General features: G+C 42.2%; 1 protein-coding gene across 2 annotated transcripts in view; it reads right to left on the reverse strand.

Moving 5' to 3' along the window:
- Window positions 1-23,554, reverse strand: part of SNAP25 (synaptosome associated protein 25) — a 29,731-nt gene that overhangs the window by 5,209 nt on the left and 968 nt on the right. Inside the window, exons 2-6 of one of the 2 annotated variants that reach the window (XM_008642010.2) lie at window positions 23,418-23,459; window positions 15,148-15,196; window positions 7,007-7,124; window positions 2,867-2,992; window positions 604-748 (exon numbers count right to left, since the gene is read on the reverse strand). In XM_008642010.2, coding sequence (XP_008640232.1) covers window positions 604-748; window positions 2,867-2,992; window positions 7,007-7,124; window positions 15,148-15,196; window positions 23,418-23,459 — 480 coding nt within the window. Of the gene's footprint in view, window positions 1-603; window positions 749-2,866; window positions 2,993-6,751; window positions 6,870-7,006; window positions 7,125-15,147; window positions 15,197-23,417; window positions 23,460-23,554 lie in introns of both variants that reach the window. The other variant, XM_008642009.2, reaches the window with a different exon arrangement.

Genomic DNA, 23,554 nt, shown 5'->3' on the forward strand with positions numbered 1-23,554 from the left:
GCTGAGCTTTTTTATTCCGCTGGGGCCATGCAGGGCCCAATTATGCATAAATAACTATATATATATATATACATAAACACACACCCTCCCCCAAGAGAACAGGTAGATCTCTGTCCTAATGTTGTTTTAAGCAGCACAACAAAACTGGCTGCACTGTTACCATATGGCAAAGTTTTGCTTAATAAATCCCCATCCTCTTTTGGGGACTGGTCCTCCAAGCAGGTGATCTAATCCTGAGCCGCTCATGAAGTTTCAGAGGAAGGAAAAGCCCAGGAGGGTTTAAAACTTTCCAGGAAGTTCCAGGGCAGTCAGATCCGTGCCCCACAGTTCCGCATAGCTCAGGACACTTGTCCTTTTTCAGAGCAATTGCAGAAGGAGCCTTGATGTCAGCCAAGGGGTCCCCTTGCAGTTGTGTGGCAAACTCAACAGCTTGGGTTCAACCCCACCTGCACTGGAGGCTACTGCAGATTCACAGCAGTGAGCTCTGCTTTGGCCCAAGGATTTGGAGGGAGGAGAGAGGAGCTATTTCTGTCCCTTGTCCTCTCCAAGCAGAAAGGAAAACACAGCCCCTTTCGGGGTCTTCTTCGAAATGGCAGCTCTTACCTTCTCCATGATCCTGTCAATCTGGCGGTTCTGTGTGTCGATCTCGTTGCCCATGTCCAAGGCCATGTGACGTAAGTTGCCAATGATGCCGCTGACCTGCTCGAGGTTCTCATCCATTTCATTTTCCCGGGCATCATTTGTTACCCTGGGAGCAAAACACCAATTCTTTAAAGCAGAGACAGGAGATTTCCCCCTGAAACCGTGATTCACCCGAAACCTCCACTGCATCCTCTGTCACTTGTCACCTGAGGAGCAGGTTGCTGTGCTCAGCTTTGAAGAAAAGGGATTAATGAGTTGATAACCTGAAAAATGTTACGTGCTTATTTTTTGCATTTTGGGCTCAGTTATCTGGGTTATCAGTGCTCTGTTTGTACTGCTCATGTCTGCTGTTACTGAGTGTTGCTGTCTGAGCTGGCAGTATGTACCACATCCTGCACCTCTCTGCAGTGATCATCCTTCCCAAAGAAAGAATGAAAGGGTGCTCCATTTGGATCTGTGTGTGGTTAGTATTCATGGGAAGTGCTGGAAGGTGGTGGAATTACAGCTATAGTAGCTCCCCTCCTTGAACTGCAGATAGTTAATGAATACTGTGCAGTCCTTGTATGCTTGGGGCTCACAGAGATATCGGGGAAGAGGTGCTTCAGCTGTGAAAATCCTGACCTAACATCCTATTTAATTAACTGTATTTCTGGTGAAAGACAGAACCAGCTTCTCTCAGATTTACTGGCTTCAGTAAAGATCATTCATCTCTCATTCTTAGCACCATCTTTTGCAGTTGCTTGCTCTTTGGAAGAAAAAGCTTGTGCTTGAGCCAAGGCCCAGATCAACTCTCCAATGACTGAAGAGACAGGTGGTGACTGATGCTGGGAAAAGCAAACTCTATGGATCCCACTCAGAAAATTCCTACTTTGAGCCTCTTACACAATTTGTGTTCATGTAGGTGCCCAAGGGGTGCTCCCGGTTATTTGCAGAACAGTTATGGTGTAGCATAACTTCCTTCATTGCTATTCTATTATCATGCCCCAGCCTTCATTTTGGTGGGGCTGCCATCCAGAAATAAAAAAAAAAAAGTGAATGGCAGACCCATCAAACTTAAATGGCAACTCCATCCCACGCTCCAGATTGTATGACAGCATTGTTTCTATCACACTGACTTCCCTTTATCACAGCAGCCAAAAAAATAAGTGGATAATAGTTTTTGGAAAGATAATTACTTATTAATCTAGTGTCCTTAATCTTCAGAGATCAAAGCTTTGCCTACTGGTATGCTGTTATCCATGCTGATAGCATTGTCATCTAAATACATGCCCCATAAGCACTGTAATCAGTAGGTGCTTTGTGCTGGATCCCTATGTGATGTGGGAAGTTTGCAGTGCGGTTGCCATTAATATAGCTGTGTGCATTAGACTGGCTTTCATTTGAGAGCCCAGGCATTCCCACTGTTTCTCCATAGCTGTGGCTTCCCAGCAGCTGAGGAATGGGGCATCATTCCCCATGCAGTGAGGTTTTGAAGATACTCATGAGCAGGGGAGGGATGCACCTCTAGTTTAAAGCATTTTTCAAGTTCTGCGCTTGGCTCTAAGCTTTGGCAGGAAGCCTGAGGCTTTTTTGTTGTTGCAAAGAAGGGAAGGGCTGCTTGATGCTTTGGTACATCTTCTGGCAAGGATGGATAACGGGCACTACATGCCTTGAGACATAATGGCAATAAGCTAGTATTTATCTGACACTTCATTTCTAAGGCGTTTGACAACTGTCATTAGTGAGACCCATAATAAGGCCTCCAGGAAAAGTGTTCACACTGGGAGCTGGAGTGCAGAGGACAGTGCTGGCTGGCCATGGCTGTCTGCACCCTCACAGTGTACTGTGAAATAAATAAATAGACATTATTTATAGTTTATTATTGCCCAAATCTGGGCAGTCTCAAAGAGGAAGGTTGGGGGTTGTGTTTTCAAGCATCTTCTGGTTCTCAGGGCCAAGACCCTTACTTCCAGGGTTTCCAGCAAGGTAACCATTCTTTTCACTAGAGCGCAGGTGACCCTCAGGGCCAGGAGAAGTCACTAGATGCAGCAAACCTTTAGGACGTGTCTTAATCACCATCAGCCTGAATCTGAGTACCGCTTGGTGGAAAACCCTGGCTCCATCACATTACCCGGCACCTCTGAAGGAGTTAATGAGCACCACAGAACTCATGACCATATGGAAGAAATCTAAATATATCAGTGACAAGGAGAACAGAGAGAAAACAGTGGATAAAAAGGCTCACCTGCGGATAAAGCCACCACTGATGGCCATCTGCTCCCGTTCATCTACGACACGTGCAGGCTGGCTGGCTACAACACCATCCTGATTATTGCCCCAGGCCTTTTTGTAAGCATCGCTTGATTTAAGCCTATGCGAAAAAGATGATGAGTAAAAAAGCATCGAGTGCACAAGGACAAATGCAAAACTCTTTACCTCTCCAAGCTAAAAGCTGAATCAAGCAAATGAATTTTCAGATAGAGGGTCATTGGTTGTATACCGATATATCATAACCCTGAATAAAAGGAGGGGGTGGGTTTTTGTTCATTTTTTACTTTACTGCCACAACAGTGATGGTCAGAGGTTTAGTTTCCAATAGGGTGAATTGCAATTGTCAGGTCTACAACACTGCACACAGGTTTTTGGATGTTGACTTAGTTTCCAGAAAGAAGGAAAATTAAAAAAAAAAAAAAAAGAAAAAAGAAAAAAGAAGAGAAGAAATACAGATAAGTAGAAAACATTGTTTCATTTCAGTGACACATATGTTTTGACATCAAACACAGAGAACGTACTGGCAGACAGACATAAAAACAGAACTGCCAAGTATAGTGTGTACATCACATCACAGCAACACACCCTCTTAGAGAAAAATGGATTTGGCTGGAATTTAACATTTTACCATGCAGAATATTTGGCTTCTGTTGATATTTTTTCAATATGTATGTGGCATAATAGGCATTTAAAGCCACTGATCTTTCCCAAGGTGATTTGGGGATGATTTTATCATAGGGTTCATTAGATTTTTCAAATAATATATCGGTACTTGAAAATAGTAATCATACATCGACAGTTGATGTACAAACCTTTGTCCACAGAGACAAAAAGTAAAATAGGCAGAAGTGAAATGAGTGCAGGAGAAAATAAAAGATACGAGCAATCTAGCATCAGAAAGGGAAATTTTTCTACATTTTTCTTCATGCACCAGCTACAGGCATGAATAAGAAGTAAAGCATTCTCACTAGCACAGTTGCCCCAATAGTTCATCATACCCTTAATGCATCAGCAGTAACAGCCTTCACAATAAGCAAGACACAGGCAAAAATGGATCATCACCTCCTTCAGGAGTTTTAAACCACAGGACTTCAAAAACAGCCTAGCAACTTGTTATATTTGTATTTTGTGGCAGTCACATTAGCTTTCAGAGAGCCATTTTTAACTGAGCTGCCATGGATAGAAAATTAAAATCCAGGCACCCCTAGAGTGGCAGACTGACGTGCAGCCTATTTAGGGCTGCTGTCATTGGGGTCACCAGGCAAGACTGAACATTTTAACAGGGGAATGTGAGGGTTTGGGGTCCACAGGTATAAGTTTGTGATATTATTCTGGAAATGGGGCAGCTTCCAACAAAACCACAGGGAACTGCAAATATCTCTGGTTTTGCTGTTCCGTGGTCAGCTCCAATCAGTCCTATAAACAGCCCTGTGGCTTGGATTTTGGGGGAGGAACTGAAGGTGCTTCTGGGGGATTTGGGAAAGGACATGGCAAACCCATTTCTGGTGTTGTGTTCTCTCCATGCCCCCTGAAGCAGCTCAGTTTTAAATGAGCCTGAAGATGTGTTGTATGCTCCAATACAGAATTAAAATGCAGATTAAAAGAGGATCTTTCCTACTCATCTGTTTTGTTGCTTATTTCCTATTAAAGTTTGTGAAGACTTAAAAAGATTATGGTTGGCTTGTTTAATTTTAGTTCTCTGAAGCTATACATCAGCTTTGGCATTTCTAGAAATGAGTGGAAGTAATTCTCTTGCTGCAGATACATTTACAGGGTTTTGCCTGTTCTTTAGACCTGTGCAACTTTGGCAGTGAGATAGTCTCTGTGTTTAAGGTAAATGACTTTAGACACCCAGAATCTGATCTCTTGTTTTCTTGTGGACTTCCAATTAAAGTCAACAGACGGAGTCTGGATCTGCTCATGGTCAATAGCAATTGTCCTTTTGAATGCAACCCGGTCAAAGTTCCATGCCGTGGGCATTTTGGGTCTCCTGAGAATGTAGGATCAAGCTTTACATATTTTTAGGGCTCACAGAACTGTACTTTCACTATATATCAGGGTAGAGTTACATGTGAAATGTTAATCTTTTTTAAATATATGCCATTAATCTCCCACCAGCCAGAAGAGCATTAAGGGATCATGGTGATTCTGATGCCCAGAACTGTATGGATTTCTCTCCCACACTCCACTCCTCAGAACATCATCTTATCTGTACCAGTGGAGTCCTGGCTTAGTGACTCAGGGAACAGCCTCTGAAAGCATTGTTCATCCATACTCTGAGCACTGGTTAGCAATGCTGACCTATGAAATCAGTCTGCAGACTGATAGGGTCACAATGCCTTAGAGAAGGGAAGAGACACCTTTACAAATTAATGCCCCGTACAGCACCTGCAGAACCGTTCTGTTCTTGCAGCATGACGCTGCAGTCGTAGCAAAGTGGCAAATGTTTTAGTGCCACATGCCAGGTGCTAATCCCATCCCTGTCACATGTCTGGCTGTCAGTTCTGAGTTTTACAGCTTGCACAGTGTGGGAGATGTAAAGTTTCTGCTGTATTCATACCTGCAGCTCTTGTGCACCAGCTCCTCTGGTGCAGGGCAGCAGGGCTAAAGCCTGTCAGAGCTCATACCACTTGCAAAAGGGGTTTATGCAGCTCTTCCCATTCCTCCTGCCCTCTCTCCCATTGCTCTTCAAGGCAGTAATAATTCTGGGCAAAATGTTTACCCGAAAAAAGTATTCAGGGCTTGGTACAAAGAAGCAAAATAGATTTAAAAAAAAAAAAAAAACCTGAGGCAGTATCTGCATTGTGTCCCAAGGGAATTAACTTCAAAATAAATGTGACTGATAAGGCAAAACCCCAGTCCTGATGTTCTGATTTTTCACAAAATACCCCCTGAACTCTATGACACCTCTCTTTCCTTTGGTCTTGATAACCAGGGTAGGACCTGGCTTTGGCTGTGAACAAAGTTCACCCAGAAAGGGAGTTTAATACTACAGCAACACTATTCTCTGTTTTGTTTCCTGCACAGTCTCTGGCCAACCATTTAGGAAAGTTTTCACTGCAACCTGGCTTCATGACTACTCACTGCATGCTGGATTTGCCATTCCGCAAGGACTTGGGATTGGTCCACTTTGTCCCCGATTTCCTACACCCACATAACCGCACATCACATTTTCATTTGGCATTTAAAACAAGCTTTGCATTACTTGGAGGACGGTTTCGTTCAAGTGTGATGGCATGCAAGCAAATTTGATTTCAACATTTCTGCTTAGTGTACGTGCTACCCAAACGAGACAAATTTGGCATGTTGAGGTTTTCTCAAATTTGTTGCCTGTGGCAAGACGAAAACCATTTCAAGTTGGCTTCCAATTATGAAATGTCACATCTCTTTCAAGATATCAACGAGGACTATTTCTGTTGAACAACAAAAAAAGGTGTGACTTTCATTCACAATTTTGAGCAATGTTTAGTATGACCTCTTCTGCATTTTTCAGCTCTTTTCTTTATGAAACTTGTTTGTGAAAATACGTTTCAAAATTTAGGGTGTCCAGGAATAAGGTAGCCCCAGAGTTTTTTTCACTGGAAAATGGAACCACTCAGTACACTTTGTGTAAAATGTTGAAACTTTTACCATTAAAAGGTGTCGACAGTGAAGCTCTCACTGCAGTATGCCTGATTTTAATGCATCTACAGTAATTCCCAGTCAGTTGTCTATGCTATGAGATGAATGCATTTGAACCAGAATCGTTCTTTCTGCATGCCACATGCTCATCCTGTCCATGTGCCTAGCAAGGATGAGCTTCACAAGGCCTTTGGGATCAGCCTTAAGTGCTCAAAGAGATGAGGCAGGCAGCACCTACTTGTTACATGGACAGACACAAAGACCACAGAATTTTCCTAGGTCCGTCAAATTCTTTTCTGCTTCTTTCATGTCCTTATTGATTTGGTCCATTCCCTCTTCGATGCGTTCCAGTTGTTCTGATTAAACACAAGTATTTTATCCCCACAGAATGAAGCAGATGGAAAAGGACAAAGAAAAAAAAGACAAAAACTTCAGACATTCACTGTGACAAAAAACTGGACACCACATAGCAGAGCCGGTACCCAGTACCTACTTGTTACAAGGACATATGAAAAGGCCACAGCATTTCCCTAAATCTTTTAAATTTTTCTCGGCCTCCTTCATGTCTTGGTTGATATGGTTCATGCCTTCTTCAACACGATCGAGTTGTTCTGGTCAGGACAAAGGGATGACAGTGTGGAATGAATTGTATTTTTGTTTGTTTGATTTTGTCTTCAACAGAACATGAAAAATGACCATGTAGAACTGAGTTAATAATGACATTACAATGCATTAATCTGAGCTGATGCATTGCTGAAAGGATGTATGCTGCATTGGATGCTGAAGGTTTTTTTTACTAGTATGGGAAGAGTAAAACAAAGGAGGAATTTATTTGAAATATATTAATATAAACAAGACGTAATGATGTAGAAAGGAAGGGTTATAAAGTTCAAGGTCCAGAAACATAATACAATACATCAACTTACTATGACACAGTGACATCCAGGAGAAAGAAAGAGTTATTATTTTGCATTTATGTATGTTAATATTAGAGAAAATATGTCGTTCCATGGAAAACACTTCAGTTACTTACGCTTACAAATGCCTTGGAATTAGGTGGACTTGGGCAGCACAATTGCTTTGATTAGTGAGTGAGAGAGCTGCTAGTTAATGGCACCAGAAATGGAGTGAGCTGTTAAGGGCTTGTATCCAGGTACCCTTTTCTCCCAGAGGCTGAGGAAACTGAGACCTTCCACTTTGACTGGCGTTGGATATTGATCTCTAATCTGAGTGTGGCCTCAGGGCTGGTTTTCTTCCTGGTGTGGGTGCTGCAAATCAGGAGTAACCTCAGTGAACATGGAACAACTGAAACCACTCCAGGAGCCTGATGCTCTCCCGGAGAGGGTCACCAGCTGTGATGTTCCTTGTCTCTGGCCCCAAGGGACCTTATGGAAACAGCCACTGAGTGAAGACTCGTGTTTTCAGTGGGGTCACTTCTGCTTTGCTCCAGGGCAAGTTAAGAAGCACCAGGCCCAGAAACCAGCCATATATAGACCCTGTTTCTCTGCTGGCATCAAACAGAATTTGGCATATTTCCACCTAAGGCTGGTGGTGGTTTAGGGTTTTTTTAGCGACCTTGTGGCTCAGAATAACTTAACGTGTTAATTTTTTTCACTTTTAAAGCTGGGCAAAATGTCCGAGAGGAGCAGAATGCCATGATGTAAAACTGTAGGAATGGATTCTCCACTGATGTAAACAGATAGGGATCCAATGGGACCAAGGGTCTTGTGTGGAGTCTGGAGTAGGGACGGCATTTTATATGGGATTTACATTTTACACGGGATTTACATTTTACACCATTTGTTCCTGAAGGATAAACTCAAATACTACCCAGGATCAGAAAGTTACTTGGAGCAGCATTTCAATCCATTAAAAATTGTAAGTGTACCTAAACAAGGAAAAGTAAAGCAATCCCAGTAAAACATGAATACCTCCCTATTCCCCATATGGAATAGAAAAAAAACAGAATTAGACTGTAGAGGAAGGAACTAAAAGCACTGGTTGTAGAAGAAATTTAATGTCATCCCTGACATTAACTGAGTCCTATCCAGGAAAAAAAGGCATTTTAGAAGAAAAATCATATGCATATTGACGTCAGTGTAAAGCTCTTCTTGACTTCTTTGAGAACATGAATAAGCCTAATTTCTTACTTGGGTTTCTAATAACAATTGAGGTTCAGCTTTTCAAAGCTTTCTGGGGGGTTTAGACACCCAGTTCCCATTAAAATTAATTAATTTTAATGGGAAACAGGAACCTAACCCCTCGAGGGCCTAGAAAATCCTGGGCTAAATTATTCAAGCTGGAATAATTCAAGTATTGAACTTGTGCTCTTTGTTTAATTTTTGCATGAGACTGGGCTTTGAGAAGGAGAGGTGCCATGTCAGTCTGGTGAGACTCATCTGCTTTTCAGCTGTCGGTTCTCATTCTCCTCATTGGATGGGCCTCTCTCCTGATACCAGGGGAGTTATTGATCCCAAATTCAAGGATTTATTTAGAGGATCAGAGTTACCTGGCACTGTCCTCTAAAAGGGGCACATATTGTGTAAGCAAAGGATTGGGAAACTAAGAAGGAAACCTGACAGAGAGACTGCACAAGTTCTGCCAGATAAACAGCTGAGCTGAGAACCAGAAATGCAAGGTTGGATTGCCTGAATGCACATTGCAATTTAGGCTTCAGCAGAAGCTTTGGTTTGTGTCCGTAGGCACAGACTGTCGTTCTTATCAGAAATGTGAGTCTGTGGTAGAAGGGGACACCCTTCCCTGTGCTCCTGCTCCTCACTAACCCCGGGTCCTGCCTGCTCCTGCAATTAGGCAATGCTTACTCTCGCTCTGGGAAGCAGCTGTGGGAGTGGGAGCTGGCTTTTATGCTGGTTCATGCAGCATGATGGGATTTGCTATGCTTCTCTCACAGACCCCGAGCTCCTGCTTGCGAGAGCTGTGCTTGCAGAGCCCCTCTTCAGTTAAAAGAAGGCTGTACCCACATGTGCATTTTGACACTGAGGGGAATGAGAGGCACTGACCTTTCTTCCATTGATTTTCCTGCTAGTGCTTCTCTAACCTTGTCTGTCCAGTGGAAAAAGCCAGGTTAACACTGCATGGGTCAGTCCTAGATCTGGTACCACTGGTGGCTTTCAGTCTAAGCAATTCTCCTTGCCCCCATGCACATTGTCTGAAGCCATGTATGTAAAAGGGCCTTTTGAACTTTCTTTACCTGTTTCCTATTCTGCCTAAATAAATGTGTATTGAAGAGTATATTTGACACAACTCAAAGACTTCCATTTAAATCATAGCCCTCTCTAGAATCCTGACTTTATCCTGCTTCAGAATTTGTGTTTGATGCCTGAGCTATTTCTGAATAGGAAAGGGAGCCACAACTAATTTATCTTCCATTAATGGAAACCTCATCAGTGTAAAAAACCCCATGTCATACTTGTAGCCCAGAAGTCTAGACAGCTGGCTGCTGGTCCTGAAACCACTTGGTAGCTGTTAATGTTGTGGGATGGATTATTAACTGGTTTGAATCAGCATAGTTATGCTGGCTTCATGGAGCAACACCAATTTATACCTGTCAAAGATCCGGTCCCACAGGCAAGAAAATAGATTCATGAGTCTAACCACAATTATTGAGGCATAAATATTATAGTGGAATTAACTTAATGAGGTCACACTGGATTTGTTTTGGTATAACTGCTATTAAAATGTGGCCCAGAATGAATCACTGCTGGTAGGAAATCAGATGGCTATTGAGAGGTTAATTTAATGTCTGTTTCCGTAGATCTTCCCTATTCCAACGTTCTGTGCTGTATTAAAGGTTTTAGGGAAGATAGTTTGCATATACTGCCATGAACCTACGCAAATTCACGCCTACAAGAGATAATGTCTTTTGTCTTCCATTTAGAGAAGCCCTTCAAGGTCAGCGTTTGAACATCGTTTGACAGTTTGTTGCAATATTATTTGAATAAACTGCATCTATATGTTTATGTATGATATATGATATATACGTAAGAGAATTGGTGCTGGCTGGAAGCAGAATACACATCAGAGATAAGTTTCATTGAGATTTCCTTCATTTTTTTCCCCTCTGGAAAACTCTGCTAATTATTAGCCCTTTTTGTATATTGATGTCTGAGAACACCACTTTCATTTCAAGGTAGTGACCATAAATCTTCTCCCAGATCTTACAGCAAACCAACGGAAGGACACAAACAAGAACAGTTTTTTACCTGTATCATTCTATTTGTGAGTTACTTCTGTAAGATAACTGAGGGCCCATAAGCTAGCCCTGTTAGTTTTATCACAGCATTGTGGCCATTTGCCAGTGGGTCTTTGCCAGGATCTTCCGTAACATCCTGGCAATTCCCCATCCTGTGACTGATCTGGGTTAAGTGGCTGGGGCAGGGAAGCTGTAGCAAGGGCATCCCTCAGCTGTTCCTGTGGTCTCCTGAACAAAAACAGCTGCAAAAACATCTTACAAGGCATTGGTAGCAAGACCAGCACAGAGCAAGCGTGGTGTTGCTTCACCTTTGCATCCCCATCGGTAATGTATAACAAATATTCCTTGACTGATGTCCAGGATCTGGGGCCTGTGCTTGAATGTCAGTTAAATGCCTGTGGAGATCAGAACTTGCTCCTTTGCCTGGAGTATTGTGCAGTGAAGCAATTTCCCCTAAGGACAATTTTAATTGGAGAAAAAAAAGAAAAGAAAAAGGGCACATTGAAGAACACATTGTAATCATAATTGTGTACACGAGGGTTTCATTTGAAAGTCAGCAGATTAACTATGTCCAATGCTATGCCATGATCCCATTTTCCATAGAGGAGAATCATATTGGAGCGTAGTATGTATCTGGGACAGCCTTTTCAGAAATCCTGAACCCTGACCTAGCTGTGCTCTGAAAGGCACTGCTGGGCACAGATACCAATGGAAGAAAGCTGGAGGGGAGAGCTGTGAGCCCACATGTAGCTGTGCTAAAAATAACAGTAGACAAAGGCACAACCTGCTTTGTGTGGGTTCATTTGTCTTTTGTTCTGTGCTACAATTTCAGCGTAATTAATACCAATTCCCCTGTGGAATCAGGAGTAGTTGTGAGTTCCCTTTTATTTTGCTAATTAGCCATAGCATACAAAACTGCCAAACTCACAACTCCTGCAAAAGGAGTGGAGGTAAGCTTGCATGGGTACCATCAACTGGTACCAGTGCTTTTGTTTGTAGGATTGCCCAGTTATTTCCAAGTTTTATCTCCTTTTTAAGCTTGATTTGGAGTAAGATCTGCTGGGTAGGTTAATCTCCTCCCCCTGTTCCCTGGCATTGCTGGTTGTGCATTTGTGGTGCAAGGAGAAAATTCCAATTGCACTGACATTTTCTTAGTGTCTTATCAAAGTTGTGGCTATTCCTCTATCTTGTCTTGGATGAAAAATGACTGTGCTGCTACTGTTGTTATTGGAAAAGTTTCTCCCCTCCACCTCATTTGAAATACAGGAACAAAATTCTTCTGTAATAAACTGCACGAGGACATCATTACACAAAAAATGTCCTTGAAGGTCCAAATCTTTGACCATGCTGATATGCCCCGGTGATGGGAGTTTCCTTTGGATGAAGACAGCTACCAGTCTGGGACCTTTTCTGTGTTAACACTTCAGGTTTACCTTCATATCTTTACTTTGTACTATTAGGTTTATTTGTACAGTCTGTTTTTAACCAAAATGCATCCAAATATTAACATTTTTCTAACTTAGCATGCTTTAAAGAAGCAGAGGAATTGCCATTGCTCAATAATCCTTTGCAGCATTAATTTTTTCATGTAAATACAAGTATTTTTGTTTAAAGACTTCTATACATACTTTTATTTAAATCATTAATTAAGGGAGCTTGACTCAAAGCCAGATTTAAAAAAATGTAAGCATTATGGATACATATGGGGGCTGGGAAAGGCTTTCTTAGTGAGGGAAAATACCCAGCAAGGAGAATCTAAACTCCTAGGTCCTTCCTGTGGGCTCTCTGGGGGAAGAACTGTGTTGAACTGGTTTGGGTGACAAATACCTGACCCAAAAAATGATAACTCTTGATATTGCAGAAGGACTACTCAGGTTCCCATTCTACAAAGGACGCTGGAGGAGGTCTCTAGTTTTTATGGGAGTGCCATTCTCTGTGAAACAGAAAGCTCTTGTGAAGCTCCAGATCTCCGAGGGTCATGACAGACTCTGTAACCTGCTGTGCAGCCAGCTGTGCTAAACCTTCGGGCAACAGCATCTATCCAGGCTGGCTTTGTGTACAATACCTGGCACTGTGAAATTACCTTGACCTATTGCCTGTTATGATCCCAGAGACTACTGCTTACTGATACCAGAAAATAGTTCTGCTTTGCAGTATTTGGGTTGAATCAGCTCAGAAAGGTTTTTCCATGTAAGGTCTGTTTAACCTCAAAACAATCAATTTTGTAAGGAAACCTAGAAATGGAGCTTCAAGCAAGTGCAGAGATTAGATCTTCTACCTGCCGCCCACTGGAAAGATCAATGTCATGTTTTCTGTATATTTAACACCTAATAATCTTAAGTGACTTGTGCAGTCAGCTGCAGAGAGATCACATGGCAGTGTTAGCAAATTATGTCCTTAATCTGATAATCTGCTGAGACATCCGTGAGCTGCACACATTGCACTAATTACAGAGGGTTCAAAGTCATCATTAGTGTATTTTGCCCAGTAGTGTCCTTTATTGCTAAAATGAAATAAAAAAATTAGCAATTACTACACTTACATATGGTTAAAACGGAGAAAACTTAATTAAACATTTAGCATAGTACAAGGTTACAGTATTTGTAGGGTTTGTAACATTATTTGGCTGTTTTCCTTGAGAAATCCACACTGTATAGTCATAAGCTAAATTCACTGAACCACTAAAGGCATGACCATAACCAATTTAAAGAGGCTTCAAAACTGTCTGATTCTTTCCTACAGGTATTGACTAACTGCATCTCTGGCTGTACAGTAAGCATTTCAGGTCTCACTGTCAATAAGGGTTTAAGACTGAGTTCCCTGGACTCCAGAGAGGTGAGTGTGTCCAGCCTCAGCTCCTTGGCTCACCCAGATTGTCCTTCCTGTCATGGCTACAGAGTGAATCAGTCAGACATACTGAATACAGGGGTTTAGCAATAGTAGAATTCCAAAGTCAAAAAAACCTACCAAAATTCAGGATTAAAATCAAAATAAATCTCCCTAGAATTCTGTGGGAAAATAGCAGTTAAAGAACAGAAACATATGTTCCCAGAAACCACTAAAGTTTCTGCTGCTCTGCCTGTGAATTACATTGCAAGACACACCTGGGTATTCCCAGACTTTCTTTGACAATATTTGTGATTTATTACAACTGTATAATTCACTTCTGAAATAAACCACATTATTTAGACAGGTGCCATGTCTGTTTCAACGTAAGTAATTTCTGGTTCTTTGTATTCAGTGGTAATTCTTTTACTGCCTTTTTTTTTTTTGAAGACAATAAAATATTCTCTGTAATATTTTTCTTGTCAAGACAAATCGATGTGACAAAATTTGGTTGGGTAAAATTCTCCTCCCTAAAGAGGGGATGTTGGGGGAAAGCAATGAGACATACATAAAAGAGCAAATAGAAGAAAATACTTTCCATTTAGGTCTTGTTATTACTTTTCATTCATTATAGTGTCAGAGAGGAAGGGACATTACAACTGGAAAGGACCTGTCTGGTTCTGCAGTCCGTTTCTCAACAATTCCATACCCTTGTTTATTATCATCATCTGGGTTTGATGAGTAATACAGCATTACCTCTGCAGAAAACATTTCCTAATAATAATTTTGTGTCATGCCACATAGTAAATAATAACAGGGGCCTTTGGGGGGCTGGTCTGATAGAGAGTAGCAGAAATTTATACTCTGTTGATTTATTGGAGCCACCATTTTGCTGGGGCTGTGGGGCTACAGCAAATGAAGACTTATTAGTTATATTGAGAGGGAGAGAAAGCTACCTTTTCTATGTAGTATTATGAAGGGCAAAAATGTAATTTCCTGGAATGTATTGAATATATCAGGCTCTGTCTTTGTCACTGTCATCCACAGGAAGGTAGTCTAAGCCTGAAACCTGGACAATTGTAATGAACTGATTGTGTCACACCTTTTAATGCTAAAATTCTGTCATCCCCACCACCTCACTACTGTACAAAAAGTAACTGAATTTTACACAAACTAAACCTGTTTTACCTTTTCTTGGGTTGCATTTATTGCATGTCTTTCATTTGTGACTTAAACAAGTGGGAAAATTATGTAGCACCTGCATAAATAATGCTGGATTTTACACTTATAGAGACAAATCTTCTCATCATGTATCTGGATCTTGACCCAAAGCTTGCTGAAATCAAATGGTGATTTGGATGAGTTCAGCCTGCAGCTCTCTTTGACATTAATGGGAAGCAGATCAAAAGAAGTACAGACTCTCAGGCAGCTGTTGTACATTTTTCTCTGTTGGACAACAAAGCTAAAGGCAAAGAGGTTTTGGGTTCTCATGCACAACCACACGTATTTTCTGTCCCTCATTTCCAGGGTTGCACACAGTCAGTACAGCACTTTGAGAAAGGTTATACTTCCTTACTGAAGCAATCTGAACTTACCTCCTTGCTCATCCAACATAACCAAAGTCCTGATACCAGCATCTTTACTCTACATCCCAATAGTGGTAGCAAGGTAAGGAGAGAGAGGGGGAGAAGAGAGAGAGAGAGAAAGAGATCAGTGAGGCAACACTCAGCCCTTGGTATGGGACATAGGAAGACACAAGAAAAACAGTGAAAGGAATGACAAGGGGCTGATGGCACAGTCCAAAGACATTATGTGTCTGGACACTGTATAAGGAACCAGGTACTCTCCATTGTACCATCAGTCTCCTGGATTCACTGGGATACCGGACTTCTGCAGAAAGCACTAAGCCATGGACCTTGCGATTAAAATAAACACTTTGCACAGGAGTAATTTCTAAAAGGAGAAGATTCATCTCCGAGTTAAATGAAGCAGGAGAAGGGAGGATGGGGGTGTCGATATTGTAGGTGGATGTTAATCTCACAGGAGAAATTCCCAGGGAAAACAGGTATGACACAAACATGTTTGGGAAGGAGGCACAGTGGTTTGTGCACAGCTCTTGCTGCTGACAGAAGTCAGAAGGCTTACCTACTTAGGAAATCCATCTTAAAGCAGGCTAATATTTAATAGGATTAAGCCATATTTTTTGGCTCAGTGATCTAATAGATATGGGTTTGAGCCAAGTTTTAATACAGTCAACAGACACCTTTAGCATTAATGGACTTTGAATTGGGCTTGAAGGTAGGATTTTCAAAACACCTACACACTGAATCTGCCTCTGCTCCCACAGCTTAGTGGGAATCTTATCACTGCCTTTACTGGATACAGGGTTTGAGCAAAGTTGAGCCATTCACAGCTCCCACCTGCCTAAACCAGTGGTAGGGCATCTTTCACAAGTACAATTTTTAGTATGCGTTATCATCACTCTGGGATGTGATCAGGTGTCTCCGGTTTCTGGGTGCTGTGGTACTGAGCTATATCACACATCAAATTATCTCCTTTTTAATTACAAAGGGGAAACCAGCTCCATTCTGCTTGGAGCAGTGATAACATCTGTGAATAATTAATGGCCTGAATGATCTCCTGACTCTTGCATGTCAATAACTAATGCAGTAAGTCCTCTGTGGCCTGACAGCTTGACAGCAGAACTACCTGGACATGTGCAGCAGTAATTCACTTGTTGCCATGATCATAAAGCTATCCATGCTCCTGTGAAAGAGATAAGACCACCCCAGGTGGTGGTGTCGATTTCGCAGAGGGCAGGGAGAAGCCCACAGTTGCACGGCTACATCAGGAACAGAAAACTAAAGTCCTGACCATCCATCTGGCTTTTCAAGCCACCCTCCCACTCCTGCAGGCAAATAAAGGACTTCATGTTATCCTTCCAGCCAGCAGCCCTGCTCACTGCTCATCAGTTTTTGTGGGAGCAGAAAAGTGTCTCTGGCCGTCAGCTGCCCTGTCCACGCTCACAGGGCACTCCCAGGCTCCCACAGCCCACACTGGTTCAGCCACAAGCCCAATCCTGCCATGCTCAGGGCTGTTTGCCTGGTGCAGCTGGTGCTTCTCTGCTGCACTTCTGAGGATCCTGCTCAGCTCAAGAGGGACATGAGGTGCCTCTTGTGCCCTTCTCTACCTCTCCCTGCACTCCCATTCTTGTCTTTAATGTCTACATCACTGCAGAAACTGGGAAAAACATCAGATGTGTGCAGGCTGGTTTGCTTCCTCTTTTTAGAATGTCCCTGTGTGAGTTGCCAGATGGACAGAAAAGGCCTCCTGCCTCTCCCCATGGTCTGCTGCAGCCTGCTGCCCTCGGGTCAGCCATCTACCAGGCACCCACTGCTCTCTCTCCCTTCAAGTTCACACTGCATTTACTTGAATCCCAACCAGCTTTTATTTTTGCAGCCTTTAGAAATTTAGGGTCCAAGGGTTATCTTAGGTTTGCCAATTTAGAATAAAGAAACCACCTTAATTATCTTATATTTTCTTAAGCACTGCTTGTGCAACAGTCTTTTATTGGGTCTTTCTATACTGTTGGTACCCAGGGAGGTTTTACCCCCCCAGATTTGTATGTATTTTAACAAACATACTCATGCAAACACAAGAAGGCTGCTTGGGTCCTGAGTCACCCTGTGTTTCAGTAAATATGGTGCAGTCTGACATGGGACCCTTCCAAATATTGAACTCAGAAACCTTTAGTTGGTGCTGTGATAGTTGATGGCTTTTGGTGAATCAGACATAATCAGGCTGAGAAACATTTACTGCTCTTTAACCCTTATTTTCCTACTGTGTTTAACATCTAAGCAAACTACCTTTACACAGCTAAGATGTCCAGTGACCTGAACAAGACGTGCTGAGAGATGAACTCAGCAATTAGACCCTATGGTTTGTATTTCATATCAAATCTTTACACAGAGAGAAAGAGGTGAAATTTTCTTTTATTTACCTGATCATCAGTGCCTTTTAATTTTATCAGGCAACACTGTATCTCTCTTAAGAACAGCCTGCCACGGCATTAACACAAATGTGAAAATTTTAAAGGGTCTGCAATGAATAAACTTGTCTGCATCTGTGGTCTAATCCAAAGCATATTGAAGCTAATAAAGAGGTGGTGACTGAAAAGGATGAGGTGTGATTCAGACATCAAGTGACAATCTCCTTCTGTTCAAAATTTCTATTAAGCATTAATTTTCAGCTTTTCCACAGAAAGAATTAAATGTGTAAAGTCAATTAAAAAATAAATCACATTCATGCATTTAAAATAGAAAAGAAAAAAGAAAAGCTCAGTATTTCCATTATGACTGATATTTTAGATAGCTCAAACCCCAACCTGTCTGTAAGACAGAACTATTCTAAAAATGTCTTCATCATCCAGATGTCTGAGCAGGAGAGAAACACTCGGTGACTGACCCCCAGTGACAACAGACTGAGGCATCTCTGGAAAGTACAAAACCTCAGCTAAAGGAATATAGAAGAAGAAATGTGCCAAACAAGTGTGTTTGGGGGGCAAACACAGAAACTCCCCTTGGTCTCAGCGGAGCAGGTGTCACTTGAGCTGGTTGCTGGGACAGTGTGTAACAGGAGGTGATGAAAGCTCTCCTGTGAAGTGCCAGTCCAGGAGAATATGTTTTACAACCTCTGCCCCTGAATCCTTGATGACAGACTCGCATCACCATGGGCCCAGTGGCTATGTTGGGTTTGTCTGGTCCTGAGGGCTCAGGAAGGATTCCCACCCACATCCAGTGCTCTCCAACATCAAGGACATCCTGTGTGGGAAGCTATGAATGGGTAGAACTAGTGGGGTCCATCATGGTTTGAAATTGTGTGCTAAAGTTCCACCTTGGCCAGGATTAGATTTCTTCCTTCCTGTGCAATGGAGGAATGTGTTCAGACCCTCCACAACTTGTACAGGCAATCCTGTTTAGTTTGCAGCAAAATAAGGGTTCTCAAAAAAATGAAATGCTTAGGGGTAGGTCAGGCCAGAGAGATGAAAAATGCATCTTTCACAAGACCCTACAGAATTCATGAGCACATGCCATTTTCATCCAGTTCTTAAATCTGCAACAGCCATCTGTTTCCAGAACACATTCTGACTCTCTTTGTCTTCTCATTGCACTTGAGAGGAGAATTTGGACTGCTGGATTTTGTCAAGACACAGCAAACTTCTCACATTCTTGTCCTTTAGAAGAAAATGGCACAGCATGAATTGCTTATGTTGAGGCATTAAACTGGCAGCTCTGGAGTTCCTCTATTTATCCATAATGCAGATATTCTGCAAATGGTAAAATATATAATATATATATATAATAATTTTGCACATGAGATGACCCTTCAGAGCAGGAAGCCAACACTTCCAACTTAAAAATGTATCACATAAGGTGAAACAGACCCCGTAGATTTTAGGAAAGTTGATGTCTTTCAATCTTTCATCTAGGCTCTAATGTTTAAATAAAAGCAAACAAACAAGCAGTGCTGATTTGGGTTCTGCATCATTTATATGAAGCACATGCCCTGGTTCTTCATTTGGCCACTGGCAAAGCTATTAATCAAAGAACCAGAGTATGATTTTAAACCCCTGGGCTTAATTCAACTCATAGATACTTTAGTCTGTCAGTGCTTCAGTGAAGCCAGTTTAACAGCATAACTGGGAACCCTTTTGGAGGCTTTAATATCCATTATCCTTAGTCATCAGTAATAGCTTTTTAAAACTTTTTGGTTGGTTTTTTTGGTTATTTGGTTTTTTTTGCTTTTTTTTGGTGAGGGTTTCACTCAAAACAAGTCAGCAACAAAACATTCACCCAAATTTGCCCAGCACTTTGGAGGGGAATTGCATTGCTGTATCATTTCTTGTTATTGCCATTACATAACTTAATCTCCCAAGATGGAAATAAAAGTAGGAAGAGAATTGGAATGACTTCTCAAAGGGCTCATCAGTCCCTCCAGGAACATGGTGTGTTGGGTCCTATCCTACCAAAGGCAGCTACTCAAATTTTGGTTTAGCCTGAGGGAATATTTTCCTAACACTATAAGAGGATGATGTATTAGGTAGAGAATCCAAATTCTGGAAATCAGTTTCCCTGCATTTCAGGAGATATCCTGAAAAACATATATACACACTCTCAGTTATATGAAGAACACGTAAACTTCCACTTTGATGAAGAATTTTGCTTTAATCAGAAATTATAGAGTTTGCTTTGAATGAACTAATACAGACAATTATGTACCAGGACAGGCTGACATGGCTAGCAGTTCCCACAGACATTAAAGAGAGCTGCCAACAGCCTAAAGACAAAAATGTGGTCAAAGAAACATTTTTCAGTCATCCATAGTAATGAATTTGCTCAGCTCCTGCTCCAGGTTCCCTGTCACCCTGTTAACGCTCCGATGTCTCCCTGTGCCTGATTAAAGAGCCACACACTGCTGCTCCACCTGTTAAATCAGATCCTCAGCCCACATGAATCTGCTACCCCCTGGTTAACCCACACAAAGGGGTCTAATCCTGCATTGGAGGAAGTGAGACCAGAGTTATGGATCACATTCCTTTGTGCCAGATACGCATTTCTGTGGAATTACACTGGTTAAAACACTTTGCTGAGGGGAACTGTTCCAATAGTTCAGTAGTTCCAATAGGTCTAATGATGTCACAGGGATTTTTCAAATTAGCTTTGACAAGGTTTGGGCCAAACTCTAAATTAATAGAACACTTTTTCTTCTACTTTTCAAACTAAGGAATGTTTGCCTGTGATAATAAATGTCAGGGTAAACTCACAGCTGGTAAAATGGCATTCTCTGTGTTCAGTGTCCTGCGTATGGCAGCATCAGTTATCAAACATTTATAGCTCACCATTTCACCTTTGATACTTCACTCTAACCTCATATGAAAGAAGATAGTCCTGCCTGGATTTAAATGTACAAAACAGCCCTTTTGTCTGTACATTCCTAAGTGCTTTCTTCTGAGCTTTTAGCACTACTGATCTTGTTATTTTTTCCTTGCTGCTTCATAGCTACAAACCATCTTTTTTTCCCCATACTACCACAATTGATTTTCCTCAAAGGCCATAGTGGTCACACTGAAAGATGGGAGCAAACTCCCAGCTTTTCTTCCCACACGTGATATTCTGCATTGCATAATGTTGCCTCAGAGGTAAAAAGCTGGAACGCAAAAATAAGAAGGTCAGCTACAAACTGTATTTAGTCTCACTTGTTCTGCCTCAGTTCATTTTCATTTTATGTTTTGGCCCAAACATTGCACAGCATCATCATAAAATACAGGTATTTATAGCACTGAGTGGCTCAAAAGAGCGCTGGTCAGTGCAGATTAGCTGCACTGCTTGGGTATGATGGGCACCATGGAGCAAACTGGGGTTTGGAATCTGTCATTCCAGTACAGAGCTGCCTTGGGGCAAAGCCGTGGCTGCTTTTGTAACACTTCTTCCTTCCCTTGTTGTGCCAGAACTGGAAAATCAGCTTCTTGCAAAGCTGGGTTATAAAATCAAGAAGCAATAACATAGTTGGCTTTCCTTGCCCATGTTCCCTGGGAGCAGCATCAGGGCTTCATCTCCAATCTCTGAATAGTCCTCTGGGACAAGGAGGGCATGTCCCCATTGTTCCCCCATTGTCCCCCCATTGTCCCCAGGCTATGACCTGCAATTCAGCCTTACACGGCTACGGGGCTTCCCTGGGTGGACAGCACTCTTCTGGCTCTAGGATGGAGTCCAGTCAGTCTGTTTATTCTGTATTTCCTGACAGCAATCCATACAAATGTACACAGTAATAATGCTTAAACATGGAGGCATCCTTTTCCTAAGAAAGGAAGAGAACAGAGTAAAAAGCATTCTTTCCCTGAGTATTTCCTGTCTCCATCCACTAGACTTAGGTTCTGCTAGGTGAGGAAGTCTAATTGGATTTTTGGGGTCTATTAAATCAGAGCAGTGCAAGTTCAATTTCAAATACTCTCACCATCTGTCTTTTCAGTATAAAATCTCTCACTTCCTAAATGCTTCTCTTTTTTTTAAAGTACCTAGGAAAGGGGATTGGAATAATCAACCAGTTGTTTAGTCCACATAAGAATTTTAATGGTCTCCTGTAGTCACATTAGTGAATACAATATTCAGCTCATTTTAGAAGAACTCCCTTGACTATTCAGTGCTAGTTTTAGCAACTTCTCTATTTGGACAGGAAGATACTGTGGCATCTGAATAAACGCCAGGTCTAGAGAGATGCTGAGCTCTTCCAAGAAGCGCTATAGACCTACATAAATTCATTGGTGGATTCAGCAGTCCCAGTTCTCCTCCCACTTTGCCATTTGCTGTGATTTAATACTGAAATTCCAGTGGCATTCACAATATGCTGGTTCAATATGTTAGGAAGATTCAAGCAGTGCATAGGCCACACAAATACGGCTCAGGAGAGACAGGGCTGATATTTACTGATGGCTTGGCCCCAAGCAAATCACTTCCCTTTCTGCGCTTCTCCTTCTTCCCACTCATCATCTGCCTTGTCTATTTAGATCCCAGGCATTTTGGGGCAGCAGGCTCTCCTGCCTTGTGTTGTGGGGGTACTCATATGAGACTCTCTTCCATGTTGTTGAACTGATTTCAGCGGGAGCTGCATCCAGCACAGAGTTGACGTAAAGTGGTAGTTAGAAATGGTGTGTCCAGGGAACTGAGCAGCAAAAACGGACAGATTGCTCGTGAGACAAGAGCATTTTACGGCTGCAAGGGGCCCCAATCTGAAGTGTTTGTGGAGGAAAAGTGATGCTGACTATGCTCAATGACCTGTCTGTCTGTCTGTACATGGAAATTTAATTTTTTCTCCACTGGACTCCATTGATCTTCACAGTGGTGATTGATTTCAAGGCCATAAAGCCTACGGCTGGGGTTGTGCTTGTTCCTGAACACGGGACCTGATGTAATTTTCTTCCCATTGTCTCTGCTGGAGACTCCTCTGGTTGTCAGGAGTACTGGGACTGTCAGTGCTGATGACCCTGATTAAAAATGTCACCAACTCCAGCACCAGGGCTCACATGGTGTCTGAAAATAATGCATCCTGTCAGGTGGCAGCAAAGTTTTCCGCCACCTGATGGCTGAACACTCAAAACTAAACTGAGTTGAGATTTTCCAAATTTTAAACCCCTTTATTGTGAAGAGGGTGAAATACAGCCTGATTCAATTGGTTTTTTCCCTCCAGGCAGGTATTAGCTGTGAGGACCAAGCCAGCAACCCCTTCCTTAGCACTGTGGAAATCAGAGTGCTTCCTTTTCCAAAGCAGTCAATCTAGGACATCTCATGAGCCTTGAAATCCTGATAAATATTTCAGAGATACATAAAGAAATGGCATTTACATGCTGTGCTGACCAATGTTCTATAAATAACTGCAAGTGTTTATGGAGAGGGAAGTATTTAAAGCAGACTGGGAAAATGGATCGAGGGCCCTTCTCACCTTCCCCTCTTGCACCGTTATGCCAAGGACATGAGAGTGGTGCCGACACGAGGCACCCAGAGCTCTGCAGCAAACTCAGCCACTTGTCCCTGACTCCAAGTCACCTTCAGAGGCCGTTTCCTTCATTTATCTCCAGAATCCTGTCTCGGTGAATCCTCAGGTATGGGCAAACCAGTGCCTTGGCTGCACTTGGCATCCAGGGAACAGTGTCTTGCATGGTCCTACTGAGGGGTAGGGATGAGCAGGGACGGTGGCACATAAAGCTGTGGCAAGGCCCTACCAATGTGAGTTTTAAAAAAAACATTTCCACTGTCACACTCTCCATCACTTTTGCTCACAATGGAAGTGCAAATAAAATGCAAGTCCTTACCTCTTCAACAAGCTGTAGCATTCGACGGGTGCTCTCAAGGGACTGAAAAAAACCAGGAGAAAACACTGAGATTTGGCAAGTTACGCTTTCCAAGGCTAACATGTAGGCTCATGCTGACAGGACGTTTTTCCTGCACT

The sequence above is a fragment of the Corvus brachyrhynchos genome, unplaced genomic scaffold (assembly GCF_000691975.1).
Source record: "Corvus brachyrhynchos isolate BGI_N302 unplaced genomic scaffold, ASM69197v1 scaffold69, whole genome shotgun sequence".
NCBI lineage: Eukaryota > Metazoa > Chordata > Aves > Passeriformes > Corvidae > Corvus > Corvus brachyrhynchos.